General features: G+C 42.4%; 1 protein-coding gene across 2 annotated transcripts in view; it reads right to left on the bottom strand.

The window, feature by feature from the left end:
• ITPR3 (inositol 1,4,5-trisphosphate receptor type 3) overlaps window positions 1-21,452 on the bottom strand; it is a 116,030-nt gene that overhangs the window by 72,941 nt on the left and 21,637 nt on the right. For both annotated transcript variants that reach the window (XM_077334392.1, XM_077334393.1), the window contains exons 2-3: window positions 15,343-15,413; window positions 5,644-5,765 (exon numbers count right to left, since the gene is read on the bottom strand). In XM_077334392.1, coding sequence (XP_077190507.1) covers window positions 5,644-5,765; window positions 15,343-15,413 — 193 coding nt within the window. The remainder of the gene's footprint in view (window positions 1-5,643; window positions 5,766-15,342; window positions 15,414-21,452) is intronic.

Genomic DNA, 21,452 nt, shown 5'->3' with positions numbered 1-21,452 from the left:
AGGGAAATCAGTGACAGCACCTCACCTCTGGAATGCCGTCCTTCCTGCAGCTCACCTGGAGACTCTTAAGACTGTTTCAGGCATGAGGCCAGGCCAAAAGGCTTCTTTTAACCCTGTTTTTAACCAAGAGGTTTTTTTTTCCTTTTTAGCAGTATTATGGTCTGCTTCTGGTCAGTGGCCTGTTTTATGGATATTTTTAGGGTGTCGTCATTTTATGCTAGTTTTATGCCCCTGAGTTGTTTTTTAAAGGCTTGTTTGAGGTTTTAATGCTTTAACGTATTATTTTTTACTTGTAAACTGTCTGTAGCAGGGCTCTGGAGAGGTGTCACAATTACTATAGATAACTAAAGCCTCATATATTCTGCAACTGAATAATCAAAGCAGCATCAGCATAGAGAAGGTTATTAGACTGTCTTCTCACCAGATTGTTCCAAACTTTCCTTCTTCTCAAGCTATTCAAGCATAATGAGGACTTCATGAAATGGCTGGGCCCATCAATATCTACTAAGTGAAAAAAGTGGAGAAGCAGGATTTCTGCCCCTGCCCTGCTGGAAAGAAAAGGCCCGGTGTGCAGAATGTCTCCCCTGCTGCAAGTCTGCTGCTACAACGAAATGGCATAAAACCGTCTTCCAAGTAGGTGGTGCCGCAACCACAAATCCAACCTGGCAGATGCTACTGCTTTCAGGATGCTTCACTGGCAATTCAAAGCCTTTAAATATGCTACTGCCACTTTTATTTAATTAAACCCTAATCTCCGAAACAATGGATTAGCATGGGACTTGGCTTGCAGTCTGGCAGCAAAAGACATGAAAGAAGAGCAGGCACGGTTTGCAATAGGTCTGGAAGTCAAAAATATGAAAGGCAAAGGAAACAGCCAGAAAATAATCTCTGAGATGGCTGGGCTTGGTCCGTGGACAGAAACACAGGAAGAAGTAGATCTTGAAATGGTATACACTAAGGTGACCAGATTTTAACATTGGTAAAGTGGGACACCATTGACCGGGGGGGGGGGGGGGGTTCTTGATTAAAAATGTGGTCTATATGGAACAACAAAAAGTTTCATAGAACACATAGAACACAAAAATAGTATTGTAATATATCTTAGAACACCTTAATGTCAAAATACATTGAACACATTTCATATTATAATAAATTTCCATTTTTATAAACACCACTTTGAAGCTTTCTTTCTTTCTTTCTTTCTTTCTTTCTTTCTTTCTTTCTTTCTTTCTTTCTTTCTTTCTTTCTTTCTTTTATTTTTGACTTCTTGCTCCACATCATGGTAAGCAAAAGAACACAAAATTAATGTAGCAACATTGCACATTTATTTTTATTTGTGTACCCTTGCTCAATTTTAGCAGTTCTTAAAGCAATGATAAAATCAGCACATAGGTAAGTACTATTGCTCTGATAATGACAGAAAGCTCTGAAGTATGATTGAGAAGATACTTTCTGGACATTGTTGTCTTGCTAGTCTGAGAGATCATCTGAGACAAAAAGAGATGAGCCTTCTCATTAAACAATTTGTCCTGTCAAAGATCACTAATGAGCCAGGCTGTGGTCCAAAAGCAGCAGCTTCTGGATCTGCTCTTCCCCAGCGGTAGTAACATCAGAGTAGAGGGAGATGTTCATCTGGGTGGTGGCAGGTGTTTATCTATGTCCTCTCCTCAGCCCTCAGTGTGTTCTGCCACTGCAGATCCTTTGAGCTGACAACATCAGTAGCCATCCTCCCTCCCCAGGCCTATTTTGATGGTGCTGTGTCACTGGGTCTGCAGCAGTGGCCACGGGGAAAACAGCTCCACTGCCTGGTAGGCTGCCAAATTGTGCCTTGCAGCTGACTGATTTCAGTTGGGGCGAGGCTTCCTCACCCAGGAGTTCAACTGCTCCTCCTCAACAACAATTCTAGTGATCATTAGCCATAAAGTGCTGGAAGATGTTCTTCAGCATCCTGCCCCTGATCCACCAGGTGTTCATTCCACCATTGCAGCTGCAAATGCTCTCACAGTGTATATCAGTCACAGAATTTTTTTTTCATGCAGAATTTTGGCTACCTTGACATGGGTACTTGTTTTAGTGCAGAGTTAGCCCCTCAGCCCCTCACTTCCAAACAGGGTCCCGACGGACCTTTCAGCAGCTGCCTGGGGCTCCAGTTTTCTTGAATCAACAGATGGCTCAGATTAGCAGCATCTGGAGAAAGAACTTAAATGGCAAGGAAACGAAAATTAAAAGGCAAGTTTCAGCAGGGTGGGCCCGGAATGCAGCTCAGACAATGAGCTCAGTGTGTGGGAGAGAGGCAGCATCAGCCCATCTAGGGCCTGGCCTTCCACAGTGGCATCTCAAGGAGAATGAATATGATAGTCATCTTCAAGTACTTGGAGGGCTGTCACATAGAGGATGGAGCAGAGCTACTTGCTGTTGCCCTAGGGGGTCATACCAGAACCACTGGGATGAAATGAATTCAAAAGAATTTTGGGCTAAACATCTGGAAGAAGTTCCTGACTGTTACAGTAGTTCCTGAGTGAAACCTTGGGAGGTGGTGGGTTCTCCTTCTTTGGAAGTTTTTAAGCCCATTACTCTGTCAAAGAAGGAAACCAGGTTAGTCTGACAGGACCTGTTGAAGACAAATCCATGCTGACTTCCCCAGCTCAACCAATTGTCCTTCAGATGTTTGCAGATTGACCCCTTTAAAATCTGCTCCATTATCTTCCCTGCAACTTAAGTGGATAGCACCAGGCAGGACTGGTAAAAATGGCTTGCCATTCAATAATTCAGCCCAGATCTGTCAGCAGCACTCTTTTCAAAGACTTTCAAAAATAACCTGAAAGTCCTTCAAGCAGTTGTTTTGGGACTCGATTTCCGTTCTTTATTTCTAGGCTGCTACTATTTTAAGAAATTATTTCCTGTGTTTGAAATACAATTATCAGCGTAACCTGGTGATGGGATGTGTCTCGAGATTTAACAATGATTCTATTATTCCTTTCATTATCTGCAGAAGGCCCTGTTATGGTTTCTGCCACTCTAAATATATGAGCACTTTTTGAAAAGAGCAAATGAATTATGGAAGTGGGGGGAAGCGATGATGTCATGCTCCTCCTGATTCAGAAAATCCCTTTCTGGTGTATTTAAAATATTAATTCATTAATTTCTCTCCCAAATAGATTCACCACAATTGTGGAGGACATAAATTATTGGTTAAATCTAATTATGAAAGAAGGAAAGCCCTGGCAGTGATCCAGTGAATCAGAGAAACAGCTGGGTCACACTGTCAGCAATGGGGGGGGGGGAGACCTAAGAAATGCAAGTGCAAGCTCATTTGATACTGTGCACTCCACAATCACATTGCACACATGCTGAAATTTCTACTGGATACAGAATTCAGCATCCTGAGAATATTGGCCTTCATTTAATAAAAAGAAAAACACTTTCTAGCTTTTATAGATACAGTGGCACACAAAACGAATTAGGGCTGGTTCTGTATTCACAGTTTTGCTATTTAGAATTTCCACCCTTCTGCACTTGCCCTCCTCCTGGCCTTTAACTGTAGCCGAGCCCACAGGGCCAGACCAAATGTACACCAGGAATGCTATGTTCAGAGCTCCCAACAATTTTTTTTCAGATTAATTTTGAGAAACATAAAGGCCAGATTCTAATTAGAATCATAGAATCATAGAGTTGGAAGGGGCCATACAGGCCATCTAGTCCAACCCCCTGCTCAACGCAGGATCAGCCCAACACATCCTAAAGCATCCAAGAAAAGTGTGTATCCAACCTTTGCTTGAAGCAGTCGCCAGTGAGGGGGAGCTCACCACCTCCTTGGGCAGCCTATTCCACTGCTGAACTACTCTGACTGTGAATTTTTTTTCCTGATATCTAGTCTATATCGTTGTAGCTGTAGTTTAAACCCATTACTGTGTGTCCTTTCCTCTGCAGCCAATGGGAACAGCATCCTGCCCTCCTCCAAGTGACAACCTTTCAAATACTTAAAGAGGGCTCTCTGGTCTGTAGACTCCCGGGTCATCCTTCCTCCCCTTTTTGAAGATCAGAATAACGTTTGGTCTCTTCCAGTCCTCCGGGACATCTCCAGTCCTTAAAGAGGTCCCAAAGATGATGGACAAGGGTTGTGCAAGTTCTCTGGAAAGTTCTTTGAGCACTCTCGGGTGCATTTCATCTGGCCCAGGGGATTTGAACTCATCCAGTGCAGCTAAATGCTTCTCAACAACCTCTCTGTCCATGTCAACCTGCCACCCAGACACTATCTCTTGGCTACTGCCATCTCTAGATGTGCCTAAACCCTTTGACCTGTGGGATTGCAACCACAAGGAAGGGGGAGTTAAAGGCCCACCACAACACAACCATTTTCCAACCTAAAATGGCCCCGTGGAGCTGCTCTTTGTTCAATAGCAGCTCCCAAGGGTTTCTTTAAGGTCTGTAAAACAGTGCAGGGCTCAATTAGAATTGGGCCCTCATGTGCCTGAAAATAAAAATTAAAAATTGCTGAAAGTTCTAAACAAAGAGTTTATGGTTTGGCCCACAGATATTTAGCAGATAAAACTTTCCCCATATCTTATTGTCATACCAGTATAAAGCTTCACCAGGAAAATGTCCATGCATCACATTGCCATTAAAAACAGGACAATTAGGGAAATAAAAAACCTGGCAACCCAAAACAAGTAGGATTTTCATGGCGGGGGGGGGGGTGTTGTTTCCTTTGCCCTAGAAAGTAAAACAAAAAACTAGCAGAAGCAGAATAAATTGGGATCAGTAATCTGGTTAATGTGAATTTTCATAATTATACAGGTGTTTGCCTGCTTTTCTTAGGCATCGAATTAAGTTATTTGGACATATAATTTTGATAAAATATGTATATTAGTATCTTCAAACAGTCTTCATAAGATTCCTGAGGAAAACACCTGTCTCTAAAAATATGACAGGGAAGTGGAACTGACAGCAGGTGGAGGGGAAAGGCAACCCAGTGTGTCAAGTGGGCCAATGTTTGAGGTTTGAGCCATTCCTATGGCTGAGAACAGAAATTATGGTCAGCATACTGGAAATTTCCCAACAAATTCTAAGCCCTCCCTCAGCCTGGGGCTGCTAGTCTGAGGCTGAGATATTTCTGGAGATTTGGGAGTGAAGTCTGGGGAGAGCCAAGTTTTAGCACAGGAGGAACTCAGCAGAGTATAATACCAACCTCCAACGCAGAATGCAAATCCACCCTCCAAAGTAGCCATTTTCTCCAAGGGTACCAGAGCTCAGTTGTCATTTCAGGGGATCTCCAGGCCCCACCTGAAGGTTGGTAACCCTACATCAACTCAATATCACCAAAGACTGTCATCCTCTTGACGTTTCCACTGACAAAGACAATTCACCATCACACAGGCAATTCAAATTCTTCGGTTATTGCACACATTTGTTATGCACGTGCTATGCAAAGACACCTGATTTGCTTTAGATTCTCATTGCAGAACTGAAGTTTTTGGTGGTGGAATCTGCAATGGTACCAATGATAAAGATACATAAAATCAGCAGACCAGACAATGTAACTCTGTTTTTGAGTCACTGCCCTTTTCAAATGAGAACCCAGGTTTGTCATTTGTTTAAACAGAGAGGAAAATACTGTGGTTAACATAGAGTTGACAGCTGTACCTGAAGTTTCTGCAAGAGCACCACGTCAGCTATCTTGTCTTTGTCCTGCTTAGTTTGCTTGGCTTTCCAGTATTGCTTCTGGGCAGAATAGCGGTTCATGGGACATACTCTGAAGAGACAATCTGCAAGAAGAGGAGACCAAGGAGTCAGAATGGGCTCACAGTAATGTCATAATTAATCCTTCAAATGCCTCCTGTTTATTATTAAGACTTGCTACTTGCTGCTCTCTGACTTGGCTGTTACAAGATCATGAAAGAAGGGAAAAGTTCATCAAAGTCCGTCTTCCTTCATAAAACCTACTTCTGTTTCCATAACTTTCTTAGTGCCCAAAAACCATGAGAATGTAAAAATTTCCTGCCCCTTCTTGATGTTAGAAAACAAGTCAAATTTTCTTAAGTGGAGAGGAGATGAAAACAGAGAAGAGATGAGTTTTTTTATACCCTGCTTTTTACTGCCTGAAGGAGTCTCAAAGTGGCTTGCTATCATTTGTCCTTCCTCTCCCTATGACAGACACACCGTGAGGTAGGTGAGGCTGACAGAGCTCTGAGAGAACTGTAACTGGCCCAAAGTAATCCACCTGGCTGCATGTGGAGGAGGAGTGGGGAATCAAACCCAGTTCTCCAAATCAGAGGCCACTACTCTTGCCCACAAACACCAAGATAGCACTCAGTTTCTCATATATCTTTTATAAAAGTAACAGCAATCCACATTGATATGCTGGAATGCGTAGCTTTAAGGCATAGAACAGGAAAGTTAAAGCATGATGTGAGAAGCCCCCCCCCACACACACACACAAACACACAAACCTTTGCCAGTACAAGCCACAAAAAGGGGAAGGGAGAAAATTACCACTGGAATATGTAGATAAGCTGCAATTAACCAATGTTGAGGTTGCACATATGTGGTAACTTCCCACGCAAATGTCTAGAGCAGTGGTTCTAAAACTGCGGGCCAGAAGCCATCTATGACCCTGCAAATGGATCTCAAGGCCAGGAGGCAGGGTTGGCAGCTCCAACTGGGGAAATCCCTGGGGAATCTGAGGAGGCTCCTCAGCAGGGTATAATGCCAGATAATCCATTCTTCAAGATGCCATCTCCTCCAGGGGAACAGATCTCTGTAGTCTGGGGATCAGTTGTAATTCTGGGAGCTCTCCAAGCTGCACCTGGAGGATGGCAACCTAACCAAGAGAAAGAGGACTATAATGAGCTGGAATAGGGAGGCTCCATGCCAAACTTGGGTTTGCCACTGTGTAAAGTGTAATGTGTTCATGAAATACAGCCTGCTGCTTAGTAATGTTATAGATTTAAAAATGCAACGAGGAAAAATAAATATCTGTTCAGTCCTAGCTGATGCCCAGAAGCCGAACGAATAAATGTGAGATGCAAATGTGTTATAAGGAGGGTGCAAGTCACATGGAGTGGCCTCCCAAATGAAAGTAAGTTTAGAAGTATGTCCTACTTTAAAAAGTTAGAGAACCACAAACCTAGTCAAGAATAATATCCAAGGAACAAAGGAACACAGAGGAACCTCTGCCCCCCCCCACACACACACACACACTAGTTACTGTGCTGGATTCAGCTTAGAATAGGAACACACACACACACTTCCTCCCCATTGCTCAGAGCACCAGAACTCCCCCATCACACCAGAGCAAGTACAAAAGCAGGAGCATTGCAACTCTCTCACTTGCACACCCTGCTTAATGGACTGCTGCGTAATAAGGGTGCCCTACTTCATAAATTAAGGCAAGGCCGCCCTTCCTCCTCAATCAGAATTCAAGGCCATTTGCACCTTTGGCGACTGCTATTTCAATGGGCTTTGGAAATTGTTTGCGGGAGGAAAGATCCCGGGTGGGTGAGATCAAAGCCCTTGATATCTCTAATTGCTCTTGAAATAGAAGCAGAGAAACTTCAGAGAAATCACTTCAATTCTTGGATCCCATCCCAAGGTGCTAGCAAACAAGCAGTTGTTTATCCGAGAGTGATGAATAAGGAGGGCACCAAACACAGGTTCAGAAGGGAAGCCAGCATTCATGTCTTATTTTACAGGACTTATTTTTTGCTACTGGCAGGGCCCAAAGAAGCTCTCACAGGAGGCCCGGTTATCTCCTCCTCATGGAACTAGGAAAGGAAGATTTAGGAGAGGAGGAGGAGGTCAGCAGGGAAGTGATGCTGTAGAGTTTGCCCTCCAGAGCTGCCATTCTACTCACGGAAACTGATTTCTCTGTGCTGAAGATCAGATGTCATTAATTCTGGGAGAACTCCAGTCCCCACCTTGAGGCTGGCAACAGACGGAATAGCCAGGATCAGATTCTGTGCTTTGAGCTCTTACTGACAACAGGGAAATCAACATCAAAAACCAGAGATAGGGATGGGGCAATATGGATGGGGCCACAGTGCCAGTCTAGATCAAATGCTTATTTCCCTCATAATGTATTTGTGTTTGGAAATCCATCATCCTCAGACTGTTCCTAGTCCTGGTATGGGGGAAAAATGCAATCCCCCATCTTCCAGATCATAGCAGAGTTAGTCTATAGCAGTAAAATAAGGGAGGAGTCCAATGGCACCTTAAAGACTAACAAAATTTATTCCAGCATAAACGCTCGTGAGTCAGAACTCATTCCAGCCATTGCATAAAATATTCATTCATTAGGCATGCACGCTGCAATAAATTTAGTTAGTCTTGAAGGTGCCACTCGGTTCCTGTTTGATTTAGATGCTGGTATTGCTGTGCCCACATTTCTTTCCTCTACAGAGGAAGGTGATACACACTGGAATAAAAAGCTTTAAATGTGGAATTCACTGCCAGAGGATTTAGTGATAGCATAGTGAAAGCCATAGGAACAGCTTCAACAAGGGACTAGACAGATTCACAAAGGATAGGCTACTAGCCATGATGATTGAGGGGAACCTCTATATTTAGAAGCATTAAACCTCTGAATCAGAGAATCAGGAGGAAGGTCTCAGCTGCTATGCCCTGTTGTTCACCCTACAGGGGAACTTCTTGGTGACTGAGTGAGACAGGATACTGGACTAGATGGACCACTGGTCTGATCTAGCAGGGCTCTTCTAGGTTGTTAAGGCTTAAAGCAACCAGCATGGGATTTCCAACTGGAGGAACAATGCTAGACTCATTGACCAATTATGCACGGCAGCAGCCACACCAGGCTGCCGCCGTGTCATTGCAGCAGGGTGGGATGCCCTTCCATTCCCCGTGTACGCATGGGGGGGGCTACCCCGGGCCACAGCTGGGATGGCGGCATTGTCATGCGCAATAGGGGCTGCCCTGCTGCTGCCACCCTGGATTACCCGCCCTGTGCATAATTAGTCATTGTTCTCTTATCCCCCAGCTGCTTTTTGCAATCTTATTGCATATCTGGGAGGTCTATTCACAGTCTTCTACCCTCTGGACCTTAGTTCACTGCTAGTTCTACTTCTGCCTTCTGTCTCCATCATAATGATTAAAGGAATTTGACTCTCATCAGAAGATTCAAAGAGTTAGCTGGAGCGCTCTATAATACTGAATATCGGAACTACAATAAAGGAACAAATACTTTACTAAAATGGCATCTGTTTTGGGCTGATCCTGCCAATTGCTTAATTTCTTCTGCCTGCTGACTACAAACAGCACCAACCATGAGTCTAGTGTGGTCTTTACAGTACGCGTGCATGCGCATACAGAAAGAAACATGCCCCACAGTTATAACCATTTGTTATATCTACCCACACAAACATCCATTAAAAAAATCTAAACCATTATTGTCACCTCTCTGACACAGTACAGGATCTGAACACCTTTTCTGCTTCTTCCTAACATGTCCGAACATGGGGCTCCAACATCTTGAAAGAGCCTCAAGGGAAACCACAGAAAGAACAAGAGCTGCCAAGCTTTGTTCATAAGCTTCTGTTGGTCTAGCCAAGTCCAGACACTTCATGACTGAAGGATGTGTTTGTAGACTGCGTCTAGGAGCTGCTGTCAAATTTCCTCATGGATCTTAAAACCCAATTCCTAAGATGAAAACATCATTTCAGAGGCTGTAAGCATATACATTAAGCAGACCTCCAGAAACCAGTCACATTCGTGTGCCTTTTTGCACATTATACACAACCCTGCTTATTTACGCATGTATTTAAAAACTAATGCCCAAGGACCGTTCAGTTTTACTATGCTGGGGATCCAGATCTTTGATGAACTTCAAATATCAGATTTCAAAGGAGACTGTAGGAGGATCAGAATACAGTCAAAACAATAATATCCAATGAAAACAGGAAGAAACTGGTGTTGAGACTAGGAAGAAAAAGACAGCAACCAATTGGGGGAGAGGAAACCAGAAACAAGACTGCACCTTTGAAGGGGGGTTGTGCAACCAAGCAAAGATCAGTATGATCCATAAAGTATTTATAGGAACTGCAGGGAACAACAAAGAAGAAGCCATATGAAGTGTTTTATGATCAAAGGCAGTGCCTTCTTGGTCAGATTGGTTCTTTGCAGAGATAAGAATAATAGTGCCAATTCAAACTGTAACCACACTACATTCTGCTTTAGTGTTTGCTTCCTAAGTGCCACCTCCCAATTCAAAGAATTTTGAAGAGCTACTACAGGACAACCCCAGAGTGTGGCACTTGGAAGAACAGCCATCTGTTCCTTTTCAATCAAATAATGGTTTTGTCTCTAAGGAAGAACGTGATATGTCATTCCCACCCCCTACCCCCTCTTTTTTGTTTAAGAAGTGGTCCAGTAAGCTAGTTAAACAGCCCTTGGACAGAAGAACAAACATTGGACAGAAGTCTAGAAGCCCTAAGAAGAGCCCCATCAGGTGAATCATGCCAAAGCCACCAATGGTAAGGATAATTTCCTATAAATGTAAATTAATGTGACAGAACATCTTCATGTTTCACCATCACTTTGGGTTGTTGATAAGAGAATACAGCAGGTTACAGTCCACCTGTGTTCCTTTGGGATAAAACTCTTCAAAAGCTGGAATTAGCCATGTACAAGATTCCAGTCTGGGCAGCTTTCCATTCCAAGAAGTAAGATTTTTCTGGATTCTAAGATCAATCATAGCAGGAAACAGAGGCTGCTGTTGTTACTGAACTTCTATGACATCAGAAAAAGACCCCCTAAAGGAGTGCAGTTCCTGGAAATTTTACATTGGGGGACCAAATATACTAAATCCCACAATCACAACACTTGCATATATAAAAATAAAATCCATTCCACTTCAAAAGCTCACTGTATCATCAACATCACAAGATTCTGAAAGTCTCCCTAAAAGAAATTTAAGGGATATATGAAATGGACATAATCTTCCCATCATTCTGTTTCAACCTATGATTAGCATTACACAATTTTGCAAGATGTGTAAACTGCTTGGAATGTAGATCATTTCTTCCCTTTGTGGCAATAGGTCAAAAGTTAGTTTCAAAAGAATTCAGGTTATGTTTGAGCTTTTCCTGTATCCCTACCCCCTTTGGGGAGTTTCCTTCCTTCTGAAGTTCAGCAGTCTCTTTAACATGGAGATGGAAAAATGTAAGCATAACAAGGGGTTGTAAAGTGTTAATAAGCTGTAGAGAGTCTGGAGAAAAATCCTTACAAAAATGTATACAGTGGAGACACTAGCACTGCATTGCCAGCTCTGGACAATAAGGGTGGGATCCGTTCTTCTTCTCCTTTAGCTTTGTATATATCAACAGGTATGGAACTCCACAGAAGAGAACTAACAAGTGTCCTGCTTGTTGAATTTCTACCTGTGAACTCTGTCAAAGGATAAGGATTTGAGAAGAAAGTGGCATGTTATAAAGGTCTTCTCCACTCTTGTGCACTTGTTGCTTCTCCTTGCCCTGTGACACGGGAGAATTCCATCTCAAAGGGTTTAGGAGGTCACTCATACCAAGGAGCCCCGTGACAGGAAGGATCCGAAAACCAATGGGAGAGGGAATGTCAATATGGAGAGATCCTACAGCTGTCAGGTTTGGACAAGAAAGCATTAGAAAATGCGATGAGTTCCAGCAAGCAGAGAGCCATAATAATTGTCTCTGAGGTTACTTTGGTTGCTGCATCCAATATCCCAGGCTAAAAGTTGCCCTGCCCTTTCAGTTGACTCATCACATTTTCCTTATGGATCAGGACATTAGGCAGATGCACAGAGACAAAATTTAAGAATGGGCCACCCTCACCACAAAAGGGAAATACTTACCAAAACCTGAATCACAGAAAGGAAGCCTGAAGCGTGCCAGATAGGCGTGACTCAGATTTAATGTATTTCCCTAAATCCTGTCTGCATCACCAAAGGGTTGTTTAATCTCCAATCTTATCATCCCTTTGCTTATTTTCATTGAAAAACCAACACTGCTATTCCCATAGAAAAATTCAAGGGAGTTGCTAGCCTGATCTTTCTGCACTGAGACACCATCACTGCAACATGTCCAGAGGGTAATACTGCCCCTTCCAGTCACGCCCTAACAAATCCCTAATTAAACTCGGGCAAGACAATAGCCACTCCAGTGCTAAATAGCAATAGAAAAACATCAGCAATACCTGTCAGAAATATCAAGACAGAGCAAAAGTTGGGTGGAACACAGGAACCAAACTTTCCCTTAAACCACAGAGCAGACTTAGAGCAGCAAGTAAAACAACTCTCTGCTGTATGTTTTTTTTTAAGTCTTTGTTTTCATTCATGTTAAAGTGGAAACATCCATTCCATGAAACAGACTACCAATGGCTGGGATGTTCCTTGAACTGAAAAAGCCTTTCATAAGAAACTGGTATAGACATCCCCTTGCCTAGCAGGGTGCCTCTACGACTCTTAAGTAGCTCTCATGCTAAGCATGCTGCAGTTAGTAGGACTTCTGAGCCACAGGCCCCTCCCTCCCTTACCTTATGACTTTCTCTTACCCAGCCCTACCCCACAGTTCTACTTCGGTTGCAACATGAGTAGAAATAGTTTACTGTGTGTCATACAGAAAGATTCAAGTGGGTAGCCATGTTGGCCTGAAGCAGCACAACAATACAAAATCAGAGTCCAGTGGCACCTTTAAGACAAACAATAAGCTAAGGAGAAGACTCTATTGACAAACAAGGGCCTTCAAGGGTGCACCACACTTGGCACACCACTGTTTCCTGGGGAAGTTTATACCAGTTTATGAGATGTTGCTCTGAACCATGCTCAATTTGAGCAAGAGAGCAAGATGACAACCACATTTTGTTCACTCTCTCCTCCACTTTCTATTTGATTCAACAGTGTAAAAAGTGTGTCAATAAAATCGTGCTGTCAGCTTCATCCCAGCTGGGTATATTGGTTAAAACCGTTGGCCTCTAATCTGGAGAACCAGGTTTGATTTCCCCCTCCTTCACATGCAGCCAGCTGGGTGACCTTGGCTGAGTCATGGTTCTCTCAGAGCTCTCCCAGCCTCACCTACCTCACAGGGTGTCTGTTGTGGGGAGGGGAATGGTAGGTCATTGTAAGCCGCTTTGAGACTCCTTCAGGTAGTAAAAAGTAGAGTACCAAAAACCCAGCTCTTCTGCTTCTAAAATAAAGCTAGACCTGGCATATCCTGTGGATGTTGAAGTGATGATGAATAAATGTGACTAAAGTAAAGCAGAGCTTAACAAAAGCACTTGAAATTTCATTGTGTCACCTAGTATTTTCAGCAATCATATATTGTAAGGGCTTCTTGATTATTCGCAGTGGAAGTGAGAAGCGTATTTAGTGAGGGATAGAAGTTAGCTTTTTGTTATGAAGATAACCAAGGTTGCCTTTTTATTTATATGTTACAATACTTTCATTATAGCCTTTAAAAACATGACAAGAAACTTTGAAGTGTTTAGGACTGGGTTTTGTGGTAGCAATAATTAGTATGTTAACTAAATTTAAAACCCTGAAGGCTAAAAAATAAGCCTGGCTTCTAATTTGGGGTATGGTTCATAAAGCTGAAGAAAATCTGTTTAGGTCAAAGACTATAAACTACCAAAACATCAGATTTAACAGACATTCTCAAAGAGAGCACATCTGAACATGCCAATAATTAACAGTTACCTGACACAATCCGTTATATGTTTAGTTCATCAATTCAGTCAGAGAATGAATATAAGCTCCTTGAATCATTCAATATGCAGCCTTTTTTCTGAAGCTCCCAACAGCATACTCAAGCTATTTGTTTGTTTGTTTGCATTTATATACCACCCTCCCTTGCAACTCAGAACACTTTACAGCGAACGTGAATTGTGTAACAGTACAATATAAATTCAATACAATATAAATTAACAATGAAGTATCATCTCAATAACAATAACCATAATGTTAACAACAATGAAACATTTTTCACAGATTAACATTATGCTCGCAACCTTCCAGAATGGGAAGGGGTTCTGGGTCCAATCGATGTTGTCACTGACCTCAACCAAATGGGAGCTCATTCCACCAGATGGGGGCCAGGATGGAGAATGACCTGGTCCTGGTTGAGGCCAAATGTTCCTCCCTTGGGGCCAGAGTTCAGTAGCTGGTTGGCATTGGTCAAGTGTAGTGCTCTTTGAGAAGCACAGTGAGCCAGTCTCTCAGGTAGGCTGGATCCAAACTGCATATGGCCTTAAAAGTTATTACCAAGACCTGATCTGGGCCTCAACTGGTAGTCATTGCAGTTGTTGGAGTACAGGCTGGATGTAGACCCTCAAATATGGATAAATCTTTGTTGGTATTAAAGGTGCTACTGGACTCTGATTGAATTCTGGATCAGTTGCAGTTTCTGGGTCAAGGTTAAGGGTAGGCCCACATAGAGCAAGTTGCAGAAATCCAGTCTAGAGGTGACCCTCACATGGATCATTGAAGCCAGGTGTTCTGAGGCCATGTAGGGTGCTTGTAGTTTGGCTTGGCACAGGTAGAAGAATGTCAGCTGTACTACTCTTGTGACTTTCACCTCCATAGAAAGAGAGGTGTCTAGGATCATGCCCAAAGTGTGTGGCAGAGTGTGTCACTGACAACTGCACTTCATCCAGGTTGGGTAGTCACGCTTCCTCACTTAAACCCTTTCTGCCTAGCCATAGGACCTCTGACTTTGAATGGTTGAGGTTCATATGACTTGAGCCATCCTGTCACAGTTTGCAGAGATCAGGGGGGGTGGAATCCAGGCAGCCATCCATCAGGAGGAAGAGCTGGGTGTCATCTGCATATTGATGGCACCCAAGCTCAAACCTCTGCATCAGCTGGGCAAGAGGGAGCATTAACATGTTAAATAAAATTGGAGAGAAGAACCCCCTTGTGGTACTCCACATGTGAGTTGGTCGCACTTTGATTGCCTCTCTCCGCTACCTTCTGTCTGCTACCCTGGAGAAAGGAGATCAGACACTGGAGGGCTGTCTTCCATATTCAAACATCAGTGAAGTGGAGAGCTAGGAGCTCATGGTAGACTAAATCAAACACTGCTGTAAGGTGGAAACCTGACTAGGATGGATCTAGAAGCTTCATCCAGGAATGCAGATATTTGGTACGCAGCGGTCCATTTCCCCCCAAAACGCTAGATGCAAGACGGGGCAGTAGTTGGTGAGGTCTATTTGCAAAGGATCATTGGTAGTGGATTTACCACCATAATGGCTATGCCATTGCTAAAATAAACTGCAAATTGCTGCCTAAACAAAGATGAACTATGGAACTTTAAAAAGTAACTTTTCTACCAAAGAAACCGATGTTATTGCTTGATCTCTTACCTCGAAATTTCTTGGGTGGATTATCTAGATCACCAGCAGCAGGTTCTACCACACAACGATCATCCACCAGCCTGAAAAATAAACAAGCATACATTCAATGATAATATTTCACTTTGGTCTATAGTTATTTCAGTGGTCTCACTTGAAAATCCTTAAGCTTTAACACCTCCTGTTCCATTTCAGCTAGCTGTTAAAGAACAGAAACCATGCAACTGCCTTCCTGTTTTGTATCTTTCAAGGACAGAAAAAATAATTCAGATTTTTAGAGACAAGATGATGTTCATGTAACAAAGCCTCTTGGCATTAGCCTTGTAGAAATGTCAATTATAGTGGTGGGTAGGATTTACTGTTGCTATTCCAACAGAGCCTGTCTTGAACCTTTGTGTGGTTGTATTTTCTACATTCTTCCATTATGGATTTACCCAGGACAACTTGTAGGCAATTTACAATTCATGGTTCTTTCAAAACTCAATGTGGCATCAGTATCATGTAGTATAAGAACTAAATTTGAATACATGACTGTCATCTGAGAAGAGGTTCTAAAATAGGCAACTAACATCACATTCTTTTAAAAAACTATTATGTGCTAAAATCTCAGAATAATTTTTAGACTACTCTTTTCACCTTGAGGAAGCATATTCATGATTTTGATGATCCATGGTTAAGCATACCAGGCTCTGACTCACTAAAGATACCAACATTTGGTGCAACATCTTTCTGGCAACACAGAAGTTTGACAGAAAAGATTTCACTATCAGCTGACACCTCCAGTAAGCTAAATTTATTTCCATACCCTCCAAGAATTACAATTCCTTGGCTTGCATTGGAGATTACAATCATTTCCTATTTACTAAGTACAGGTTTGTGCTTCTGATCAGGTATGACAGCTGTAAGTTTCCCTCTATGGTTCAGATCCAATGTCTTATTCCCAAACAAGATTTTGACGATCAGGAATGTGCTGAAGTCTTACATACTCCCTACATCTTTTTGATACATAGATTCCTCCCATACCTCTAGATTAAAGGCTTGTACTGCAATCCTAAACAGATCGACTGTGATCTCTAAAACCATATTAGCCTGCATAATGCATATATGCATTAATGTACTCTTGCCACTTGCAGTTTAGCAGTCTCACATTGGAACAAGGTGTAAACATCTGAAAACCTTTCTGCCTTAATCAGAAATACATACCAAGTGGCTAAGGATCACAGCATTGGTAATGGCAACTCTAATTACAACAGCTTTCCACTGTTCTCCTTAGCATAAAAAAAAACTGAACTCAAATAATTATGTGCGTATTCTCCACATCATAAATAACTCAGTAGGGGTCTGGGTACAATGCCCAAGCAAGGAAGGGGGAGGAATGAATACAATTTACTTGGACTTGGGCTACAATCCTGTTACCAAGATATAGTCTATGTCTTTTCAGAAATAAACTATTTGTTATTTCGCTGCTCATGAGATTATATGTATGTAAAAGGATTATGTATGTAAAAGGATTTAGGAGACCCTAAATCGGGCCAGGGCTGGAAGGGAGCTGGGCGTATCCCTCCCATGCATAATCAGAGAAACAACTCTTCTTCTTCTACAAGGATGTTCACCATATGATTGAAGGTAAGTCAGTTTGGTATGGCGGTTAAGAGTGATGAGCTCTAACCTGGATAACTGGGTTTGATTCCCCACTCCTCCGCATGAAGCCACCTGGGTGTTCTTAAATCCCAACTCCTCCTTTTTCTGTGGCAGCCATTTTGTGGTTTGCTCTACTTCCTATGGCAACCATTTCATGGCAGTAGTTTTGTGCCTGCAGTCATCATGCCCTGTCAGAATTCCAAAGGTACCTGAAAGCTCTAAACTAGCGATCCCCAACGTGTGGGCTGTGGACCACGTGTGGTCCTTTGGCTAATTGGAGGTGGGCCGCGAAGGACACCTTCTCCCCCCCCGCCCTCTACTTCATCCCCCCCAGCCCTTTACAACACACTTGGGTGTCATTGTCTCCCATCACTCCCAGATGGGACTATCTCGTTGCAGAGAAACAAGCTCAGGGTTCCCATTGATTTGTCATTGTCATGAGTTAAAATTTCCATGAAAATAAAATGTTCCTTATGTTCATTGTTGTGGTGTGTCTGTATCTTATTTTGAAGGAATGTTTAAACCTTACCATAGCGATCAGAGAGTGTTAGGGCAGTGGTTGAGAGTAGAGGAGTAAACTACCCCCCCACCGGGCCTGTTAAGCGTTGAGTGGTCACTGGTGATAAAAAGATTGGGGACCACTGCTCTAAACCATTCTTCTGACTGAACAGACATCTACCTCTTGAATAGATGTAGCACAGATTTTTAAAAGTAACTGATAGGACTCACTGTTGTTCATAGTGAGAAGGGACAGTTACTAAAAGATGGAATGAGAAGGAGTCAACAGAAGAAGAAGAAGAAGAAGAAGAAGAAGAAGAAGAAGAAGAAGAAGAAGAGTTGGTTCTTATATGCCACTTCATGTATCCAGTATGGATGTCTGTTATTAAGATCCCATCTCAGAGTTGACCAGCAGTGCTAAAAGTTGTTACATGAAGCACATCCTCACATAGTACGGATGAATTGGCTAGCTGATAGATATTTGTGTTGGCTTGGGACAGTACAACAGACTGAGGCAGTAGTGTGACAATGTGGGGGTGCATCCATCCAGCCTTCTTGACCCTCCCAAAACACCCCTGCATTCATGGGAATGTTGCTCAAGAAACTGCTTTTACATTACGGGACTACCCCTCTCCAGTGAATCAGGCTCTACCTGCTAGACCACTTCTTTCTAGATGTCTCCATTCTGATTCCTCCTTAGGTCAGGAAACAAAGAGCTAGAGCTGGTCTGCTCCTACCAATTAGAGAAGTGAATCAAGGAGCCAAGACTTAAAATGCACAGCAAAGTTCACTGGATACAGGATTCAATGAACAATATACCCAATAAGAAGATCAGAAAGTCCCACAGCAAAGCCCCTTAACCATAAAGCAGTGATTCCAAACTGATAAGCACAGGCCTGTCATCACAGAGTCACAGTAGCCCTCTGGGTAGTTCCCAGGGCTACTGGTGGTGTTATCAGCTCAGCACATTTAGAGAGCCAGCTACTGCTTTGCCAATACCTTTAAAGTTTAACTAAGGTAACCAGATTCATGGTGGCATTAGCTTTCCTTGAAACATTAATCGACACATACCCAAATCATTAGGCTTTTTTCTTCCCTCACTAAGATTGCCAACCTCCAAATGGAGCCTGGAGATCTCCCAATATCACACGTGATCTTCAGACAATAGAGACCAGTTCCCCTGGAGTGACATTTAAATGACATGAGATGCTCAGCCACATACATTATATGACCTCGCTCAAGGGAAGAGTTATTGTGGGGGGAAGAAATGCTAATTTGTTTAATCTTTACATTCAAAATATCCTCCTAGCAACTGTATTTCTGCCCACAGAGGGAAAAAATGTAAGATTACAAGATGTTCTTCGGACATTTCCATAAGGGATGCTTAGGATTCATTCATTCATTCATTCATTCATTCATTCATTCATTCATTCATTCATTTATTTATTTATTAGATTTTTATACCGCCCTCCATGCCTTTCAGTGTGGGTGTGTCCCTTGTTATTCTGCAGGACAGAAAAGGGCAGGCATCCATTTTCAGATTGAAAGTACATTCTAGTCAAGACAGGTTTTGCACTCAAATTGAAGGCATGAGAAATACAAAAACTGTTTTAAAAGTCACATGTGAACACACCTTAAGGGAGATGAGCATGAACATCCAGGTTAGATAATATGGTCTCAAACAAACAAACAACATAATAATTTTGTGGAGGACCTTTTCATTGCAAGGAGTTATGAGTCAATGGAGTTATTAGCCCATCCCACTAGTCACTGCATCATTAGTTTTCTGTCATGTTGAGCACTCAACAGAGAAAGCAAAGTACAAAAGAACACTGCCTTGAGCATCCTAAGAGGTAGATTTTATATAAATATATATAATTGTTTGACTAACAGAAAATGTTCCCACCTCTCTGACATACAGAGGGCTAAGCAGTGTTTCATCATGATCTGAACTATTACTGCTCTGAAGTGACTTAAGAGGAGGGAAACAAATGCAGGCACTTACCAGCAATGGCTTCTGAGTACTTTGGAACAAACCCAAAGAAAACACATTGTTTGCCTTTATTCTTAATCAAGGAAAACAGACTGACTAAAGTTTCTTAGTTCAACACTGTGCAGTTGCTACAAATGGGGAAGATTACACGGGAGCCCCTTCTCCCCTCCCAGGACAGCCCTCACACTCAGGGGGTCCAGCCAAGGAAAGTGTTCCTTTCTATTGCTCCATCAATAGGAATCTGGACTTGTGCCCTCAAATTCACTTGGCCCCTGAGACCCCAATGTGAAGAGAATGCTGCAATGCCCCTGAAATAAGAGGTGCAAGAAAGCAAACATCAGAGCCAACAAAGCGAAGGGGAAGGATGTCACTGGGCCCAGAATGTGACCCAAAGTCATTACCAAATACATCATTTTTCATGTCCTTGATCTTTTCATTGCACCAATTCCTCTTCTGTGAGACAGCAAGGAAGCAGCAATTTGCTTTGGACATTTTATTTTATTTTATTAAGCAAGTGAAAACTCAAAAGACAAATATCATAGTTAAAATGGGAAGGATACAGGAAAATGGGATGTGAAAAAGGTCCATGTGAGCAGCCAAAAAAAGGGGAAGGAGGAAGGAGAGAAGGGAAGAAGGTGGGGGAAGATCAGTTTCTGTTGTCCAGGGAGGTCATGTGAAGTTTCATTAGTTTATTCTGTTTTATTAATATTTGTTCAATTTCAAATCTCAAACACATGAGACAAGAATGTCTCTTTTGTGCTTCTTAAGGTAAGTATCCAACTTTATACACAAATCTCTCTTAAGTGTGCCATGTCTTCCATTCAGCAATCAAGCTTAGGAGAACATATTTCTGCCTTTTTAGCAGGACTCTTCTGATTACCAACATTTCTACTTTTAAATCCCACAATTTGCATACAAATTCCTGTATTAGAGCCACATGTAACGAAATTTTCAAAATCATATTTAAATTGCTACACAATTCTGTCCCTAATTATTATACTACGTAGTATAAGCAGGAACAATCTTAGTGATCCTAGAGCCTGCAGTGAAAGTCAAGAATGGGACTCACAAAACTACACCCTTTATTTTCACCCAATTTACTCTAAACAAGAATAAAACATCCAATTTTCATAATATTTGTTCATAGTCTGCATTTTCACTTTACTGTTTTCAACCATTTCTTATCATGGCCTTTACCTTCCACCTATAACAGAGTCTTGGGTAACTGCTCAGCCTGCCTATAGGAAAGACTGCATCTGAACAATATTGTATTAAAAGGCCCAAGTGATACAGTTTAATACACCACATCTCCTTAATGTAAACCAATAAGATCTCCAATATATTTTTGAAAGATAAGTTTAAAAGATTATTTGATAGGCAACAGCATCACTTTACACTTAAAGGTAAAGGTAAAGGTATCCCCTGTGCAAGCACTGAGTCATGTCTGACCCTTGGGGTGACACCCTCTAGCGTTTTCATGGCAGACTCAATACGGGGTGGTTTGCCAGTGCCTTCCCCAGTCATGACCGTTTACCCCCCAGCAAGCTGGGTACTCATTTTACCGACCTCGGAAGGATGGAAGGCTGAGTCAACCTTGAGCCGGCTGCTGGGATTGAACTCCCAGCCTTATGGGCAAAGCTTTCAGACGGCTGCCTTACCACTCTGTGCCACAAGAGGCTCTTTACACTTACAGTGATATAAATGTCATCTTGAGTAGCTTAAAAAACTATTTTAGGATATTATAATAGAGTTTGTAAGAGCCTCTTGTGGCGCAGAGTGGTAAAGCAGCAGACATGCAGTCTGAAAGCTCTGTCCATGAGGCTGGGAGTTCAATCCCAGCAGCTGGCTCAAGATTGACTCAGCCTTCGGGGAAGACACTGGCAAACCACCCCGTATTGAGTCTGCCATGAAAACGCTAGAGGGCATCACCCCATGGGTCAGACATGACCTGGTGCTTGCAGAGGAGATACCTTTACCATTACCTTTAAAG

The sequence above is a fragment of the Paroedura picta genome, chromosome 4 (genome assembly GCF_049243985.1).
Source record: "Paroedura picta isolate Pp20150507F chromosome 4, Ppicta_v3.0, whole genome shotgun sequence".
In the NCBI taxonomy this organism is placed as follows: Eukaryota; Metazoa; Chordata; class Lepidosauria; order Squamata; family Gekkonidae; genus Paroedura; species Paroedura picta.
The sequence above is the reverse complement of the archived record's forward strand: the minus strand, read 5'-3'. Positions and strand labels throughout refer to the sequence as shown.